The 16,806-nt window shown below is 37.6% G+C and overlaps 1 protein-coding gene across 1 annotated transcript in view; it reads left to right on the top strand.

The window, feature by feature from the left end:
* Nucleotides 1-16,806, top strand: part of LOC131062531 (plant UBX domain-containing protein 10) — a 30,704-nt gene extending 13,898 nt beyond the window's left edge. Inside the window, exons 3-4 of the mRNA XM_057996225.2 lie at nucleotides 16,041-16,205; nucleotides 16,314-16,806. Of these exons, the coding sequence (XP_057852208.1) occupies nucleotides 16,041-16,205; nucleotides 16,314-16,550 (402 nt within the window). The 3' untranslated portion in view covers nucleotides 16,551-16,806. The remainder of the gene's footprint in view (nucleotides 1-16,040; nucleotides 16,206-16,313) is intronic.

Raw genomic sequence — 16,806 nt, 5'->3', positions numbered from 1 at the left:
AGACATCTCAAATTCTTTTTGCATGTTAGAAGCAAATTCTTCACACATTTGATTCTTACTACCACCAAAAATGATATCATCTACACAAACAACTACAATCAACAAATGATTACCTTCACATCTGAAGTACAAATTACTATCTGCTGCTCCTCTTTTAAATCCTTGTGTTTGAAGATAGTTGTCTAATCTGGAGTACCATGCTCTGGGGGCTTGTTTGAGACCATAGAGTGCCTTTTTTAATCTGCATACATAATCTTCCACTTCTGACAAAATAAATCCTTCGGGCTGTTCAATATACACTTCCTCTTCTAAATCACCATTGAGAAAGGCTGATTTCACGTCCATTTGATAGACTTTGAAACCCTTATGACTTGCAAGAGCTAGAAACATTCTGATGGCTTCCAACCTGGCAACTGGGGCAAAGGTTTCTTCAAAATCGACTCCTTCCACTTGTGCATAACCTTTACATACAAGCTTTGCCTTATTCCATGTAATTTCACCATCCTCATTCATTTTGTTGCGATAAATCCACTTGGTTCCAATGACATTTTTGTTTGAGGGTCTTGGAACAAGCTCCCATGTGTGATTTCTTTCAATTTGGTCCAACTCCTCATTCATAGCTTTTACCCAATACTTGTCTTCACTAGCTTCATCAAAATTCTTGGGTTCTATCTTTGAAAGTAGGCAAAAATGAGCATGTTCTGCGGTGGTAGCCAATCTTCTCCTTGTCTGAATGTTTGTATCCAACTCTCCAATAACCAAGCCTTCTAGATGATTTTTCTGAACAAATTTTGATGGAGTTTTTGATGGAGTTTTTAAAGGTGTCTTTGATGGTGTTTTTGATGGAGTTTCAAAATTGTCTTGTTCCTCATTTTCACTTTCTTCTTTTAATTCTTCCTTCTCACCTTGCTCCTTAGGATGATCTTCCATGGCTTTCTCAAATTGTCTTCCTTCATCTATCTTCACATTAGCACTTTCAACTATCTTGTGAAGTCTTTTATTCTAGCATTTATAAGCTTTGCTTCTAGTGGAATATCCAAGAAAGATTCCCTCATCTGACCTAGCATCAAATTTTCCCAAGTCCTCTTCGTCTCTTCTAATGTAGCAAGTGCTACCAAAGATCCTGAAACAATCAACAGTTGCAGTCCTTCCTTTCCAAAGTTCATATGGTGTCTTGTCATTATTTACCCTTATTTGCGCCCTGTTCAATATGTACACAACTATGTGAACAGCTTCTTTCCAAAAAGTGTCAGTAATCTTTGATTCATTTAGCATAGCCCTTGCCATTTCCTGAACTGTCCGGTTCTTTCTTTCAACAACTCCATTTTGTTGTGGAGTTCTTGCTGCTAAAAGTTGTCTTCTTATTCCATGTTCTGCGCAGAAATCTTCAAACTCATTTGAAGTGAATTCTCCTCCTCGGTCTAATCTAAGACACTTGATTTTGGCATCCATCTCATTTTCAACTAATTCTTTGAAAGCTTTAAACTTTGCAAGAGCCTCATATTTTTCTTTTAGAAAGGCAACCCAAGTCATCTTGGAATAATCATCTATAAGTAGCATAAAATATCTTTCACCTTGCAAACTTTTTGTTCTGGTTGGTCCACATAAGTCTGTATGTATAAGCTCTAGAGGTTTTGATGAAGAGTATTCTTTGGACTTAAAGCTCACTCGAGTTTGTTTTCCAAATTGACATTGCTTGCAAATGACATTGGATGGTTTTATAATTCTAGGCATATCCCTTACTGCTTCCTTTTTGCTGATTTTGACAAGATTGTCAAAGTTAAGGTGACCTAGTCTCTTTTGCCATAGCCAATTTTCATCTTCCTGAACAAAATTGCATGTTTCTTCATTTATCTCATTTAGAATATACAAGTTGTTTGCCGTTCTATGAGCATTTGCAATAATTCTTCCATCCTTTTTAATCTCACATCTCTTAGACAAGAATTTTACACTATGACCTTGGTCACAAAGTTGACTAAAACTTAATAGATTTTCTTTTAATCCTTTAACATATAGCACATTTTCAGTTTTAGTCTTTCCATAATCTAGGCTAAGTGTTCCTTTACCTTTTATTTCTCTTTTTGTGTTATCACCAAATCTTACTGTTCCTTCATCTGCTGGTTCAAAGGAGATGAACTTGTTTTTGTCCCCTATCATATGCCTTGAACATCCACTGTCTACATACCACTTATCCTTCTTGTTCTTTGCGTGAAGAGCTATTTGAACAAATAGGGATTCTTTATCTTCTTCTTGTTTTTTCTTCCAAGTCATTCTAGACGTTTCCTCCCTTTTGATGGGTACATCTTCCTTTCTTGGTAAACTAGGAAAGATAGTTCTGCAAAATCTGGCTGTGTGTCCAAAGTTGTGACACTTATAGCATATTACATCATAATTCATTAGAGGAGAAAATGAATTGTGGTTCTTTGGAGTAAAATTAGAAATATTTCTAGTATGACTCCTACAATGTATTGTTTTGTGACCAAACTTATAACATGAAAAACAATGTCCCTTGAATGAATAATAATTATTAGTTGCATGTGGTTTCTTTAGGTGGGATGTTTACAACACATTAGTGGGAGGATGAGATTTATGAGTATCATTCTTCCTTCTTTTATTTTCTACTATCTTCTATGACTCATCCAAGGGTTTTGAACTAGTAGCCTTGGCTGTTTGATCTTCTCTACGTCCTAGACCTGATTTAATGAAAGTAGGTCTTTGTGTTTTGAGAAGTTTATCCATTTTCTTGGTATTGTCTTCAAATTTCTGAAGTTTCTCCAAGTCTTGTTTTAAGGAGACGATTTCTGATTCTAATTTACTGCATCCTTCCTCTTTACTTTTAAGCTGATCTTTTATCTCTTCCTCATTCTTATTTGCTTCCTCTAATTGTATTTTTAGGTCTTCAATGAGCTTGCTTAACTCCTGTAATTTTGTCTTATATTTTGAAATCCTTCCTTTTAGCTTTTCATTTTGTTCATAAGCATAATGTAACTCTTCTCCTAGATCTACATCTTCTTCATCACCTATAGCCTCTTTTTCTTCTTCTTTTTCGTCTTCATCATCCTCAACTTTCATTGCCATGAAAAGAATTTCTTCTCCATCACTGCTGGACATATCTTCAGAGCTTTCTTCTGATGAACTAGAGCTTTGTTTAGAGTAGAAGCTTTTCTTATGTTTTGAGTAGTTCTTGAAGTATTTCTTTCCTTTTTTCTTTGGATAGTTCTTCTTTTCCTCTTCACTACCATGCCTTCATTTTGAGGACACTTTGAAGCATAGTGCCCTACCTTACCACAATTGAAACATTTAAATGGAAATTTGCCTTTATATTTGCCTTTTCCCTTTTTGAATTTCCTCATGAAATAAGCTTCAGCCTCATCTGATTCACTGCTTGAGCTCTCCTTTGGTGCACGGTTTTTGTTTTTGCCTTTCTTTGATATTTTGAAAGCTGCTTCCTTTTGAGACGGTTTGTCTTCTGTTCTCATTTCATAGGCTGTGAGAATTCCAAACAATTCATCTTTTGTCAATGTTTTCAAATCCTTCATTTCTTCTATCGCTGATACCTTAGGATCAAATTTCATTGTCAAAATTCTTAGCAATTTCCGAACAAGGAGTGTGTCTTCAACTTCTTCTCCCAATGCTGTGATTGCGTTCACAATTTCATCCACACACAAGAAGTAGGCAGCGATGTCTTCATCTTCCTTCATTTTAAGACTTTCATATTTCATTCTAAGTGATTGAAGCTTGGCTTCTCTTACTTTTTCATCCCCTTCATAGATACCTTTTAATTTGTTCCATATCTCTTTGGCTGATTTGCAATGCATAACCTTCGTAAATTCGGAATCTGCCAGACTGCATAGAAGGGCATGTTCTGCTTTAGCATTATTCTCACTTTTCCTCTTTCCTGCCGTATCGGTCGGAGGAGTTGACGAAGGTGTGTATCCATCCACCACGAACTGCCAAACATCATAACCAAGTGCGTTCAGATAGGCTTTCATTTTAATACTCCAAAATGCATAATTTGCCCCATCGAAGATTGGATTTCTAACTGCATAGTTATCCACCATTGTGCTCTTTTGGGGATCTACCTTCAAGCTGTAAGGCTATCTCTGAAGGAACCTGCTCTGATACCAATTGAAGAGCACACAGTTATACTGAGAGGGGGGGGGGGGGGGGGTGAATCAGTATAATGAAACTTTTTGCCAATTCAATATTTTATATGATAGAATCAATCGCTGAAAAATAGTTATGCACATGAACACAATAATTTTGAGTGGAAACCCAATGCGGGAGAAAGTCACTAAAATGATTTTATATATATATATGTAATTCTTATTTTACAATTGTTTGTGAGCACCAACCCACTGGAAGCACCAACTCCCCAAATTTTGTTTTGTGAGCACCAACCCACTCTATGAAAATCTGATTATATTTTGTACAGGACCCTGTTGATGTGTATTTTGTACACAATCAAACACAGAATAAAATACCCAAGGGTACCTTATCCTCTCTTGAATAAAGCCTCTGATTGCTGAAGATGTCGCGAAAAAGGATCAATCAGGATGACTCCAAGGTTCTTCGATGTAGGGTCTCTACGTGTGGATAAGCACCAGTGGTCGTTGTAAATGCTGTTTCATCAAGGGGGCCTTACGTTTCCGAATTGCAGGAACAAAATTTCCTAAAACTAACAAGTTCTCAAAAAAGATCAAAAGGTAGGGTTTGCAAGAGATGAATTCTAATCTAATCCTAAGAATGACTCAATGTAGGCTAGACTTGGTAAGATTCTACCAATTTCAGTATTGCCAAGGAATTACAACTTTACTGGAATTGATGCGATCTTCTAAGGTGATTAGTAATTTTTCGAATCATCAAGAATTACAGACACTACCATGAAGGTACATATCAATAGTTCAATAATGATCGAAGGTTCAAGCAATCTATATATCTCCAGTTGACCACACAAGGCGTCCTTACAATCAGTAAGAAGCTAGTGGTTTGGAACGTGAATCTCACCAAAGATCAAGCTCAACACTTAGTCCTTCAAACTAAAATACTACTTCGACTGAGAATGATTCAAGAAAGTAAACAACCATGAAGATAGCCACAAGAATTGCAATAAAACACCATAACTTCAATATTTTATTGATCTCAAAGCCAAAATAGACAACAATTGCTTGAAATTCTTTCTTCAATGCTCAATCTTGCTACAAAATAACTTTCTTCTCTCTAATATCTAATTATCTCACTATTTCTCTTTAATATCTCCTCTAATCTCTAATGACAAAATGAAAATGAGTGAGGGTATATATAGCATCCTCAATTACAATGAATGGCCCAGATCAAAAGAAGATCAACGGCTGAGATTTTGACACCTAAACCCTAATTAGGGTTTATTACAAAAAGTTCCCTTTTTAGTTGAACAATATTAAATGCATAGCCAAATATTTAATTGGCACAAAAATCTAGGAAACATAGACCAATGATAATTAAGGTGCCACATCATCTACAACAACCTCTCTTCTAGAACCTTATTTCCTTTCCAATGCTCTTTCTTAGCATATGCAATGAATCTGGACACAATTCCTTCAATCTCAGCAATAGGAATCTCGAGAAGATTCCTCATTCGTTCCTCCAAGTGGATAACCTGATCAAAGGCCTTGAGAAGAGCCGCATCCCATCCAGGTTCGAGTTCTTTGATCTTCTCAATCAGGAGCATAGTAGTGAACATTAGATCCCGTTGCTCATCTATGATGACATTCTCATCCTTGCAAAAGATGACCTTGACCCTTTCTTCCAACTCTTGAAGGTCCACATCTGTCTCAACTTCGATCCTCCTGCCAAGAATGGTACATAACACCTCAAACACCTTATCCTGAATTGGATGGATGACGCCCTCCACTTGATTGCATTTGGTGCTAATGTCCTCAAAAAGAACCTCTTTCATCTGGAGTAGAGTTGACCACTGAAGTAAATTATGAGCTCCTCCATCCATTATCTTTTCTTGTGCTAGGATCTTCCTTGGTGTTTGCCTGATCACTTGCAGAACAAGAATGATAACATCTCTAGTGTGAGCGAAAGTGGCTACTGTTATCATTAGGTTGTGGACGATCTCAAGGACCTGGATAGCTCGGTGGATTGTCTGCATCATTCTTGTTGCAAATTCAACGGCAACTGTGTGGGATTTGTCAATCCAAGAGCTCATAAGCTGAACCAAGCTCTTGACTCTCTTTGCCTCGCCAACTGATTCAAGGGGAAGTGCTTGCACAGGAAACACTGCTGGATCCTGACGTCCCAAAGGCTGATTGAGATGGCTAAAATAGCCTCTCCAAGCACCGACCTCTCTCTCAAGCTTTCTATTCTTTTCCATTTCTTTCTTAAGCTTGTCTTTAAGTACTTCAAATGAATCGGTTGCCTCATCCAGTGCCTGCTCAGCAGTGAGTGGACCAAGCTCAAATGTTTCTACATCATACTCTTCTGCGAGAATTTCACCTTCATACTTGTCCACTGCTGGTGTAGCTATCTGCAACTTCTTGGACCCTGTCTCATCTTTGATCATCTTGGACATCTTGGTGGCCTTCTTCTTCTCCGTTACTTCCTGAGAATTTCTTACAAGGCTCTCTAAGTCAATTACATTATCTTCATCCTCGATCACAATCACCCTTGTCAGTCTCTCCTTCAACCAATCTGGAATGGCGGATCTCGTCTCTCTAACTTGTATCTCTTTAGGCAATGGTTCGTCTTCTCAGAGAGGAGATGTCACTTCATCATCATTCTTGTCTTCATGTAGCTCATTGACTTGGGGAGATCGACTTGACGAATGCTGAGGTGCCTTCCCCTTTTCAGGTTTATCATTTTGTACTATTGACTCCATAGATTCATCAACCTCAGGCATCGTCATCTCCTGTCCTTCAACTTGACTTGTCCTTTTCTCATGTCGAGATGATGTACCTGATGAGCGATCTCGATTGGCCTCTTGCTTCTTCTTGGAGGGTTCCCTTTTCTCGGGTCTTTCTTTCCTCTTCGCGCCTCTAGGATGAGAATTGTCTTCACTTGTGCTTGCTCCTCCTTCTTCTGGTCTTTCCTCCAAAGTAAAAGTCATTGGTACGTTCTGTTCTCTTAACTTTTGATGTTGTACATCCACCCATCTGCGAGTACATGACAAAACTAGAGCCATCAAAGCTCTCAAGTCTGTAATCTCAGACTCGTTCCAATCTATCTTCACTGCTTTGTCTTCTCTGTCATAGGATGACTGGAGATGCCTGCCACTGTCCTGAGCTTGATCGGCCACTCTGTAAATTTTGCATTTCCTGATGAAATCTAAAGGCAATCTGGAATGCATCTTTCTTTTCACTTCTAAATCACTTGAGAGATTCATCCAAAAGTTTTCTACCTGAAATTCGTGCTTGTACTTCCTACCATATGTCTCTTCTATATACCAATAAGGATCAAAATTCTCCCTTGAGGCAAAGAACGTGAATGAATATTAGGCCAACTCCCTCTCTGCATCATCCAAGGCTAGAGCATTAGGACATACCTCAACTGAATTCCCCAATATGATGGGCACGGGAACTCCATTTTTATGCCTGTGTCTGAATGCCTTCGCATAGTCTGCCAACTGCCTAGCCACCTCAAGTAGCACTATCTTATCTGTCGGATACCTCGGCAACATGTAGGGAGGTGAAGGACACCCATGAACTCTGATATATGTAAACTTTGGAAATTGGATGAACCAAGCACCATACCTCTTTATAAGTTCTTGTGCATCTTGAGATAGTCGGTTGTGAATCCCGCCTTGCAATATCCTAGTGATGTTCATCGTGAAGGTATCATTGACTAACTTGTAGTCACTTCCTGGTGGATGATGCAAATGAACATAAGAGTCACAAACTCTGACTTCTCCGTGTCCTCTTCCGATCACTCCTTTGTGAGGTAGTCTTGCATATTCAAAACTCCTGATCAAGGCGTATATGATGTATGAGCTCATGTGAAATGACTTAGTAGCCTTTAGTCTTCTCAACTGCACGTCCAAGCAATGGCTAATAATTCTAGCCCAATGAATCGTTCCTTTCCCTTGAACTATCACTTGGATGAAGTAGAACATCCACTTCTCAAAATAGAAGGCCTGAGGAGCCCCTGTAACTCGATTGAGCAAAGTTATCAAATCTCTGTACTTCTCCTGGAAGTCGATCCTATGTGGTGTGTTGGGAATCTTGCTCAGGCGAGGACGACTTTTGAGTAACCAATTCTTATTGATGAGGCTCAAGCAAGAGTCTAGATCATCTTCATACATCGACCTAGCTCCTTCTAGGCTTTTGTAAATCATATCTTTATGCTCTGGAAGATGGAGAGCTTCACTTATAGCCTCCTCCGAAAGGTAAGCCAAAGTGTTCCCTTCCTTGGATACGATTGATCTTGATTGTGGGTCATAATGGCGGGCACACTTGATCGTCAACTCATGGCACTGGACTGCTGGAGGGAAACCGGCCGCCTTGATGATGCCACTTTCAATTATTCTCTTTGCGACAGGTGATGGCTTGCCAATGTAAGGGACCTCTCGAAACTTCTTGACATTGAAGTTCCCCAAGTTGGTATCTCCAATGTTGCTCCACTTGGACACAATCTTAGTCTCCAATTCTTCATTCCTCTGATCTTCCTTCATGAGGGCTGGTCGACTATTGGATGCTCCTGCCTTTGGAGTCGCCATCTTGACACCTACACAATATTTCATAATGAGTAATATATTTTGCAACGTAGGAATGAAGATAAAAGATACTAATTAGGAAACTTCATGATAAATCTTGAGTTATCATTTCCTAATTAGCCTACATCAAACTTAGAATTTTCAAAACAAAGCGCAAAATTCAAATCTTCAATAATGGTGTCTAGGGTGATCTTCGCCATACCTCCACCTGAGAATTAATTCTAAAAAAAATGATGCAAAAATAAGGTGAATTTTGGCTAGGCAAAATGTAGATCAAAGCCTTCTTTTAGCAAAATGTGCCTCCTTTGGTCTTTACAAGCATCAACTCCACCACCTCTAGCCTTCAACACTTAGGATAATTTGCTCCAACTAGACCAGCTCTTGCACCTTCTTCCTTGTTCTCCAAGTTCGCACTTGAAATAATGAATGAATGATGGATTAAATTGCTCAAAACACCACTATTATATAAGGCGTTCACCACTTCATCTACCCATAGGCCGACTTGATGAAAATAGGCCAAAAAATAAATAAAATTAAAAAAAGAAGAGGCCGACTTGATAAAATGAATAAAAATAATACTTCAAGCACTTCATCTTTTCATTTTAATTTAATAAAAATTAATTTTAAATGCCTTTATAATTAAAATTTCGATTTTCTAAGGCTCAAAATTAATTTATTAAATGCCATGCGCCTTTATTAAATGCCATGCGCCTTTATTAAATGCCAATTTAATTTAAATTTTTCAAATATTTTGAAGTTGATGATTTTGGCATTTCATGCGATTTGGAGGATGTTAATGTGGGGATATGGCAAAAAATAATGAATGCCAATGACTTCGCTCTGGTCCCTTGGTGAGGGACAGGAGCACTTTTTTCAATCTAGGCCTTGCATTCCTCATTTTCACGCTCAAACTTCATCTAGGCATTTTAAAATGGCATTTTTGATTGGAGTCTTTGAGTTTAATTCACTTGACCTTTAGAAGGAACGTGACTTAGGACAATTTTGCCCTGGTCCCTCAGTGAGGGACAGGAGCACTTTTTCACTTTTGTCCTCAATCCTTCATCTTTCATTTGTCGATTCTCATTGTGGAGTAAGCAATGATCTCCTTTTCTTGTTGCATGCATACCTAACTCATTTTTGCAAGGCAAAATTGATTTTCCAAGGATTTTCGCCCTAGTCCCTTGGAGAGGGATAGGAGCACTTTTTGTATATTAGGCTAGGATTCTCAAGTTTTGAAATCAAATCTTTGTTCACCATGCTTTAGAAGATCCTTCCCATCTCGCACAACCTTGCCTTAGCATAATCTTGAAGGGAAATTGTTGATTTCATAAAAATCGCCCTGGTCCTTCAGTGAGGGACTGGAGCACCTTTTGAGTCCTTGCACAAATTCTTGATCACATTAATCTTCAAATTACCCTCAAGGCATAGAACATCATATTTCACTCCCTTTTAAGCCTTGGTAATAAAATATCCTTTCAAAATGCAAGGTAAATGGGCATATTTGGAGATTTCGCTCTGGTCCCTTGGAGAGGGACAGGAGCACTTTTACAAATTGTCATCAAAATTCGCAACTTTTGCATCTCAATTCCACTTCGAAGCATTTTAAACGTTATGTCAAACTTGTGCCTTGGCCTAGATTTGTCCAAAATTGGCAAGAAAGGCTAGATAACATGTTTTTCGCCCTAGTCCCTTGGTGAGAGACAGGAGCACTTTTGCAATTTCAAGCCTATCCGTCCTTTGCTAGCCTTCCAAATTATCTTCAATGGGCAAAACATGTCTTATTCCATTCATTTCAATCACAAACTTGCCTTGGCTTTGCAAGAAATTTGCAATTTTTGGAAAATTGCTCTGGACCCTTGGAGAGGGACAGGAGCACTTTTTAGAAAATCGCTCTGGACCCTTTGGAGAGGGACAGGAGCGCTTTTTGCCTTCATGGTATATTTCTTTGTCTTTTAACCTTCAATCGCATCTAAGGCATAAAACATCATTCGTCCTTCCCATCCAAGTCAAGTTTTGCCATAAAATCTCAAACAAAGAGGAGAAACTTGAAAAAGCGCCATGGTCCTTCAGTGAGGGACAGGAGCACTTTTTGTCACTTGGGTTGATTTACTCCTTTGTGGACCACTTAAATTATATTCAATGGACAAAACATGCTTCCCTTGATCTCTTCAAATCATAAAATCGTCTTGATCCTGCAAAAACAGTGCAAATTTGAAAATCAAGCTCCAGTCCTTCAGTGAGGGACAGGAGCACTTTTTGCCCTCTAAGCCAAATTGTTTCACTTTTCATCTCGAAATTCCTTTGCTAGGGAAGATTTCATCTTACTTCACGCTATGAATAAAAGTTGATGTCCAAGAAAGGTCTAAAATTGTGCATATAAAGAAAAGCGCTCTGGTCCTTCAGTGAGGGACAAGAGCACTTTTGACCTTCTAGGCAAAAACTCCATCATTTCATTGCTTTCAATCAAGTCTGGATGCTTTATCATGTTCATTTTGTTGTCCACCATGCCTTTGATGTTTCAATTCGACCAAACAAGGCCAGGAATGACTCAAATAAGTCTTTTCACCTTGGTCCTTCAGTGAAGGACAGGAGCACTTCGCCTTGGTCCCTTGGAGAGGGACAGGAGCACTTTTGATGATTCAAACAAAATCCTTCACTTTTCCAAGCTAAAACCTCTTCAGGCGGGTGGAGAAAATCACTTGTTTTCCATTCATATCCAACACTTGGCCTATTTTCACTGCAAGATGAGGGAATTCAAAATTTCGCCCTGGTCCCTGAGTGAGGGACAGGAGCACTTTTCCCTTTAACCTTCAAAATTCACCATTTTTGTGCCTTCAAAATCTTCAAAAATATCAAGTCACGTCCAATTATCACTCCGGGAGACCCTACACAAAACAAAATAGAAAAGTCAGTGACAAATATGCATAAAATAACATTTTCGCCCTGGTCCCTGGGTGAGGGACAGGAGCACTTTTGTCCTTTCTGGCTAATCCATTCAAAATTTAAGTCTCCAAACACTTCACAAGGCAGAGTTAGGTCATCATCAAAGTCAGGAATCAGTTAGCAAGCCCTCACAAAATAAGAAATTGCACTTAGAATGAAATTCGCCCTGGTCCTCCAGTGAAGGACAGGAGCACTTTCTCCATTTCAGGCATCATCTTGCCTCCAAAATTTGATCAAAATTTACCTAGGCAAGAATACACAATTTCATCTTCAAAATGCTAACACTTAGATAAAATTTGATTTTTCCCTCAAAAAACCCTGACTAAACCTAACCTGAGACCTATCTGACCTTCCTGACAGACTCACCTTATCGACTCAATCCAATCCTCGGAAGGATGCCTAATAACTCTCAAAATTTGACTGGACTTAACTTGAATAATGTCCAAAAGAAACCCCTAAGGTTTAGCCCTAGCCCAGACAGACAACTCACTCACTCAAAACCCCAAAAGCAGAGAGAAGAACAAGCGAAACAAAAGCGAAAAGAGGGGGTCCCCATTTTAATGGGGCGATGTGTGAAATGGTCACAACAGACCCCTACACACATCACTCTCTCTTCAGATATATTCTTTTATTTTATTCTTCACATTCCACACATTACACTCACATAACACAAAATATATCTAAAAACTCTCCTCCTATCTGAACTTCTATCTGAAGTATAATTTCAGAATTATACACTCCTTATTCTACACTACGCACCACACACCATATACTCCACAACACCCCGCAGATCTGAATATATATTCCTTACGTACTCATACCATCTATACTCCTGCGACACTTCACCCACAATTGTTTCTCTTTATATATTCTTATGCGTCTATGTGAAGCGAGCCATCCTTTTGAATGGTTGTGTCTATTGTCAACAACCTTTAACACTTAATTTTGCTTTTCATTAATATAAAGTGTTGCCATTTAATAATCTAAATCGCTGTCTATTATATCATTACCGAACCCTTTCATTCAATCGCATTGTTTATTTCTTTAGTAATCACACTTCTTATTATTAAGAAGCCGCACACCTTCTCTAATAGTGTTGACGTCAACTGTTGTCTTTCAATAATATAGATAAATTAGTGGCTTTTCATTCAGAGTATTTGATTGATATTGTCAAATCGTAGCTTCCTTTAACGAGTTTGATTATCCATATCAAATCATGGCACTAATTTATCAAACACACGATGTATCATTGCTGTAATGAATTCACCCAACATTTGTCCTTTGTCTTTACATCTAATCACTGCTTCTGAAATCGCTGCCTTCTTAATAGGAATCGGCCACTTTAATCATGATGGAGTTTATATTATGCTGTTCAAATTGATGTGCCTTAAATTCAACAATGGTGGTGTCCACATTCGAGCTCTGCATCCCAACACTTGGCAACTGCTGCATATGGCAATGATACTTTGTCTTGAATCGCTCCTATATAATGTTCTTATCTTTTACATCTCCAGATTCAACGTTGGTTATCTATCTTCATCGCAGTCTTCCATATGTTGTAAATCGTTGACCTCTATATGATGAACAAGTCGGCAGTATGTTGTTCATTGCATGACTTCTAACATATCTATCGCTTTGTTATCAATACTCAGTGTGATTGCTTGCTGTATGATTGCTGTATCAATCACTTCGTTCTAAGCACTTCCTTTCACGTTGCTTTGTAATAAAATCATATTAACTGTTTGCAGCACCTTATTATATCAGTCATTGTATTGATGATTAAATCGATGCTTAACCTCCAATTTTCTTCATCGCTGTTCTCATTAATAATGATGACTGCTTATCATTTCAATCGCTGTATTCACTATTCTACAGATCGTTGCACTATGAATCTCTGACAATTTAGATAGTCGCTGTACTCCTCATAATGTATATGGTCTTCAGATATTATATACGGCTATTCTTGGTTTTGCTGGGTTCAATTCACAATTCAAGGAAATGTCATTAGAATATCGTGCATATGCTCAGTATGTTTGACATTGTTTATATTTGCTGATGATAAGATATTCTGGAAATGTATTATTAATATTTTGGACCCGTCCTTTTTTGACATCAATGACAATACTTTCATCAGAAAAGCCTCTTGGATTTGGTAACAAAAACCCTCATATCTATTGAAGCAATTCTACTCAAGGATCACATATAGGCCTATTGATTGCGGCTGTTCAATTCATATTTGCAAGAAAACTGTACCACATCATCAAATCAACATTTTTTACCAAGTTTACATGTTGCTGTTAGCCTGTTACAATGATTTATTCAAGGTTTCAGCTTTTGGAGGGTTAGAATGGTTTATACTTGTTGTTTGAAGATCTTGGAGATTCAAGCTTGGTGAAGATTTCTAGATTTATTGAAGATCTTGAAGATTTAAAGAAGCTAATTATTATTATAGTGACTTTGATAAGGGTTTCATTTCAGATTTGTATTGGGGAACTCCCTATCAGTATACTTGCAATTTCAATTAGAATGTATAAATCTACTCTATAAATTAAGGAATAGATGTGATTCCTTTTAGAGGCTGCCACACCACTTTAGGTGCATATCTCTTCTATCATTCTGAGTTTTTTCTCATTTCCTATATACAGTATACTTAAGTCACTTAAGTTGCAGCCATTGGTGTTTGGAATCACTGCAATTTGAGCAATTAACTAATGCTGCTCATTGGCTCTAATCCCTTGCAACTTCCATGTAAAGGAATATATGGTGTTCAAGATTCAGTTGCTGCAATAACAGATTAAATTTAGAGTAGCTTGAATTTTATTATTTATTGGTATATACAGATATTGCAAGTCAGAAATACATATTGGTTTCAGTAGTAACAGATTATATTGCTAAGTTGGGCAGATCTTTAAGAAGTCATTGAAGTGGTGTTTCTATGCTTACCCAATATTAACAACAGCGATTCATATTATCTGTTAAATGGCAACTTTGGGGGTATTCTAAGGTTAGTTTGGTGTTAGGGTTTGACAGTAAAGATATATGGTGACATGTAATATTCAGAACTTGTAGTTATCTTTGGGGTTTGCTGATGATTTGTATTGTCGATTTGTTGTTATAATGGTTCACAAGTAATCTTTGTTAATATAATATTGATCAGCATTGAAGATGAATTAACATTACATAAATACTGCTGTTAGGAGTTGCATATTTGATTAACAAGGGTTTGCAAAATTATCATATATTGCTGATCAGCATTAATTTTAGTAGGGTTTGGCATCTACATTGGTCATTTGATTTTTGTTTAGATTGCACCTGTTTGATAAATCATCCATTTCCTAAACTTGTCCATTTGGGGACATTACATTCATTGAGCTTGCTCATAAATGGAGTGAAATTGGGTTTGTCATATTTTAATCATTCTTTATTGTTTTTCTTGAAGTTTGATACTGGCTGCAACTTTTGTTCCTCTCCGACTTTTCAAACACATCATGGCAGTAGGGTTTTGAAGATCTACTTCTCCTATCTAAGTGTTCAGACCGAGGATGAATTTAGTAATTTACAGATTCTAAACTGCTCATCCTTCTAATATTGTGGGACAAACTTGAGTAGCCTAGTTTCTCCCAACACTAAGTTACAATTATTTCTCTTTGCCTCAGGTTTGAAAGTCCATCTTCTGATTGTAGATTAGCTGTGGTAGCCACCTTTTTTGAAATAGGGTTACAAAAGTGTCCCACATAATGCCTTGTCACGTGAGTCCCATTTCACCTTTCTGGTTATCCCACCAAGTTGTCGCCTCTGGTCAATTGGGAAGCTATCCATTAGGCTTTCTAATTTGCAAAATAATTTCTCAACTCAAAGTACTTTTTCATTTGGATTAACCAAGATTTAACTCTATCTCCAAGCTTAGTTCCGTTGTACTTTGGCAGGACTTCCTTAATGTCTTTGAACAATTCATCATTCATCTATCTATTCTATTGTTTTATCTTCTTTGTGGTGATTCTTTTTGATTGGGAATCTCAATCTCTTATGGAAGTTTCATTTCCTCAAAATTAGATTTGCTTGCTCTCAACTCATTAATGTTTTGCTCCAACACATTCATCTTATCATGGAGAAGGGCTACCTTAAAATTTTCAGCAGGTATTGCTGAAAAAATTAGGAACCTTTTGCAATCAGGTGGTCCCTTGGATTTTAAGGAGCAGCTAATGGTAAAATTTAAGCTGAGAAATTTTAAGAAACTTGTGAACCTGTAGCAATATTCATAAGGAAAGTGGTGGGTACCTTGCAGAAGACCCCAATTTAGTACGTTGGTTGACCCTTGTGCGTTACATTATTTATGTTTGATTGCCTTCTTGATCATTAAGTTATTTTGCTGATATTGCAAAATTCACAATTGGCAAAATAGGAGAGAGATCAACGCACACAGTTGCAATCTGGACATGTCTCAAAGAAGTCAGAAGACAAAGAGAGGAAGAAGCCTGCAGAAAAAGAACTTCAATCTCAATTTCATGGGAAAGAAAATGCACCTGCTAATGGTATTCAGCCCGAGAAAGGTCCTAATGTCACACAGGTAATACCTAGTAAATATATTTCATCTTTTCCATTATATAGAATACTACGTTGTTTTTGATATAATGGTTGCATTCTGATGCATGCAAATCGATTGTCCTCTTCTCAGATTCTCATACGGTTTCCTAATGGAGATCGAAAAGAGCACAGATTCTTGTGTACAGACAAGGTGCATTCTATTTACAAATATGTTGATTCCTTGGGTTTAGTAGGTGTTGGAAGTTACAAATTAATTGCAACTTTTCCAAGAAGAGAGTATGGTTTTGAAAAGATGAACTTCACCTTGAAGGAAGCAGGGCTTCATCCACAGGCCAGTTTATATCTAGAGGTCTCTAATAAACAGTGAGCCTGTATATCTACTTAAGTCTTAGCACTCCTTGCATATAAATCAATATGTATAGACTTTTCTCCTTATGTAGGAAATCATCCACAAACTACTGAATTATAACTTGGATTCTGTATTCATGTTCCACAAATTATAGAAGAAGGATAATCCTGAAAAGTGATAAGTGATTTGGAATTATACGCGTAACTGTAGAAGAAAAGAAAATCTTGTAAAGAAACAAAGCAGTTTCGGATAATACATGTACCTATTGATAGCA

The sequence above is a fragment of the Cryptomeria japonica genome, chromosome 1 (genome assembly GCF_030272615.1).
Source record: "Cryptomeria japonica chromosome 1, Sugi_1.0, whole genome shotgun sequence".
NCBI lineage: Eukaryota > Viridiplantae > Streptophyta > Pinopsida > Cupressales > Cupressaceae > Cryptomeria > Cryptomeria japonica.
Note: the sequence above shows the minus strand (reverse complement) of the source record. Positions and strands in the feature narration are given on the sequence as shown.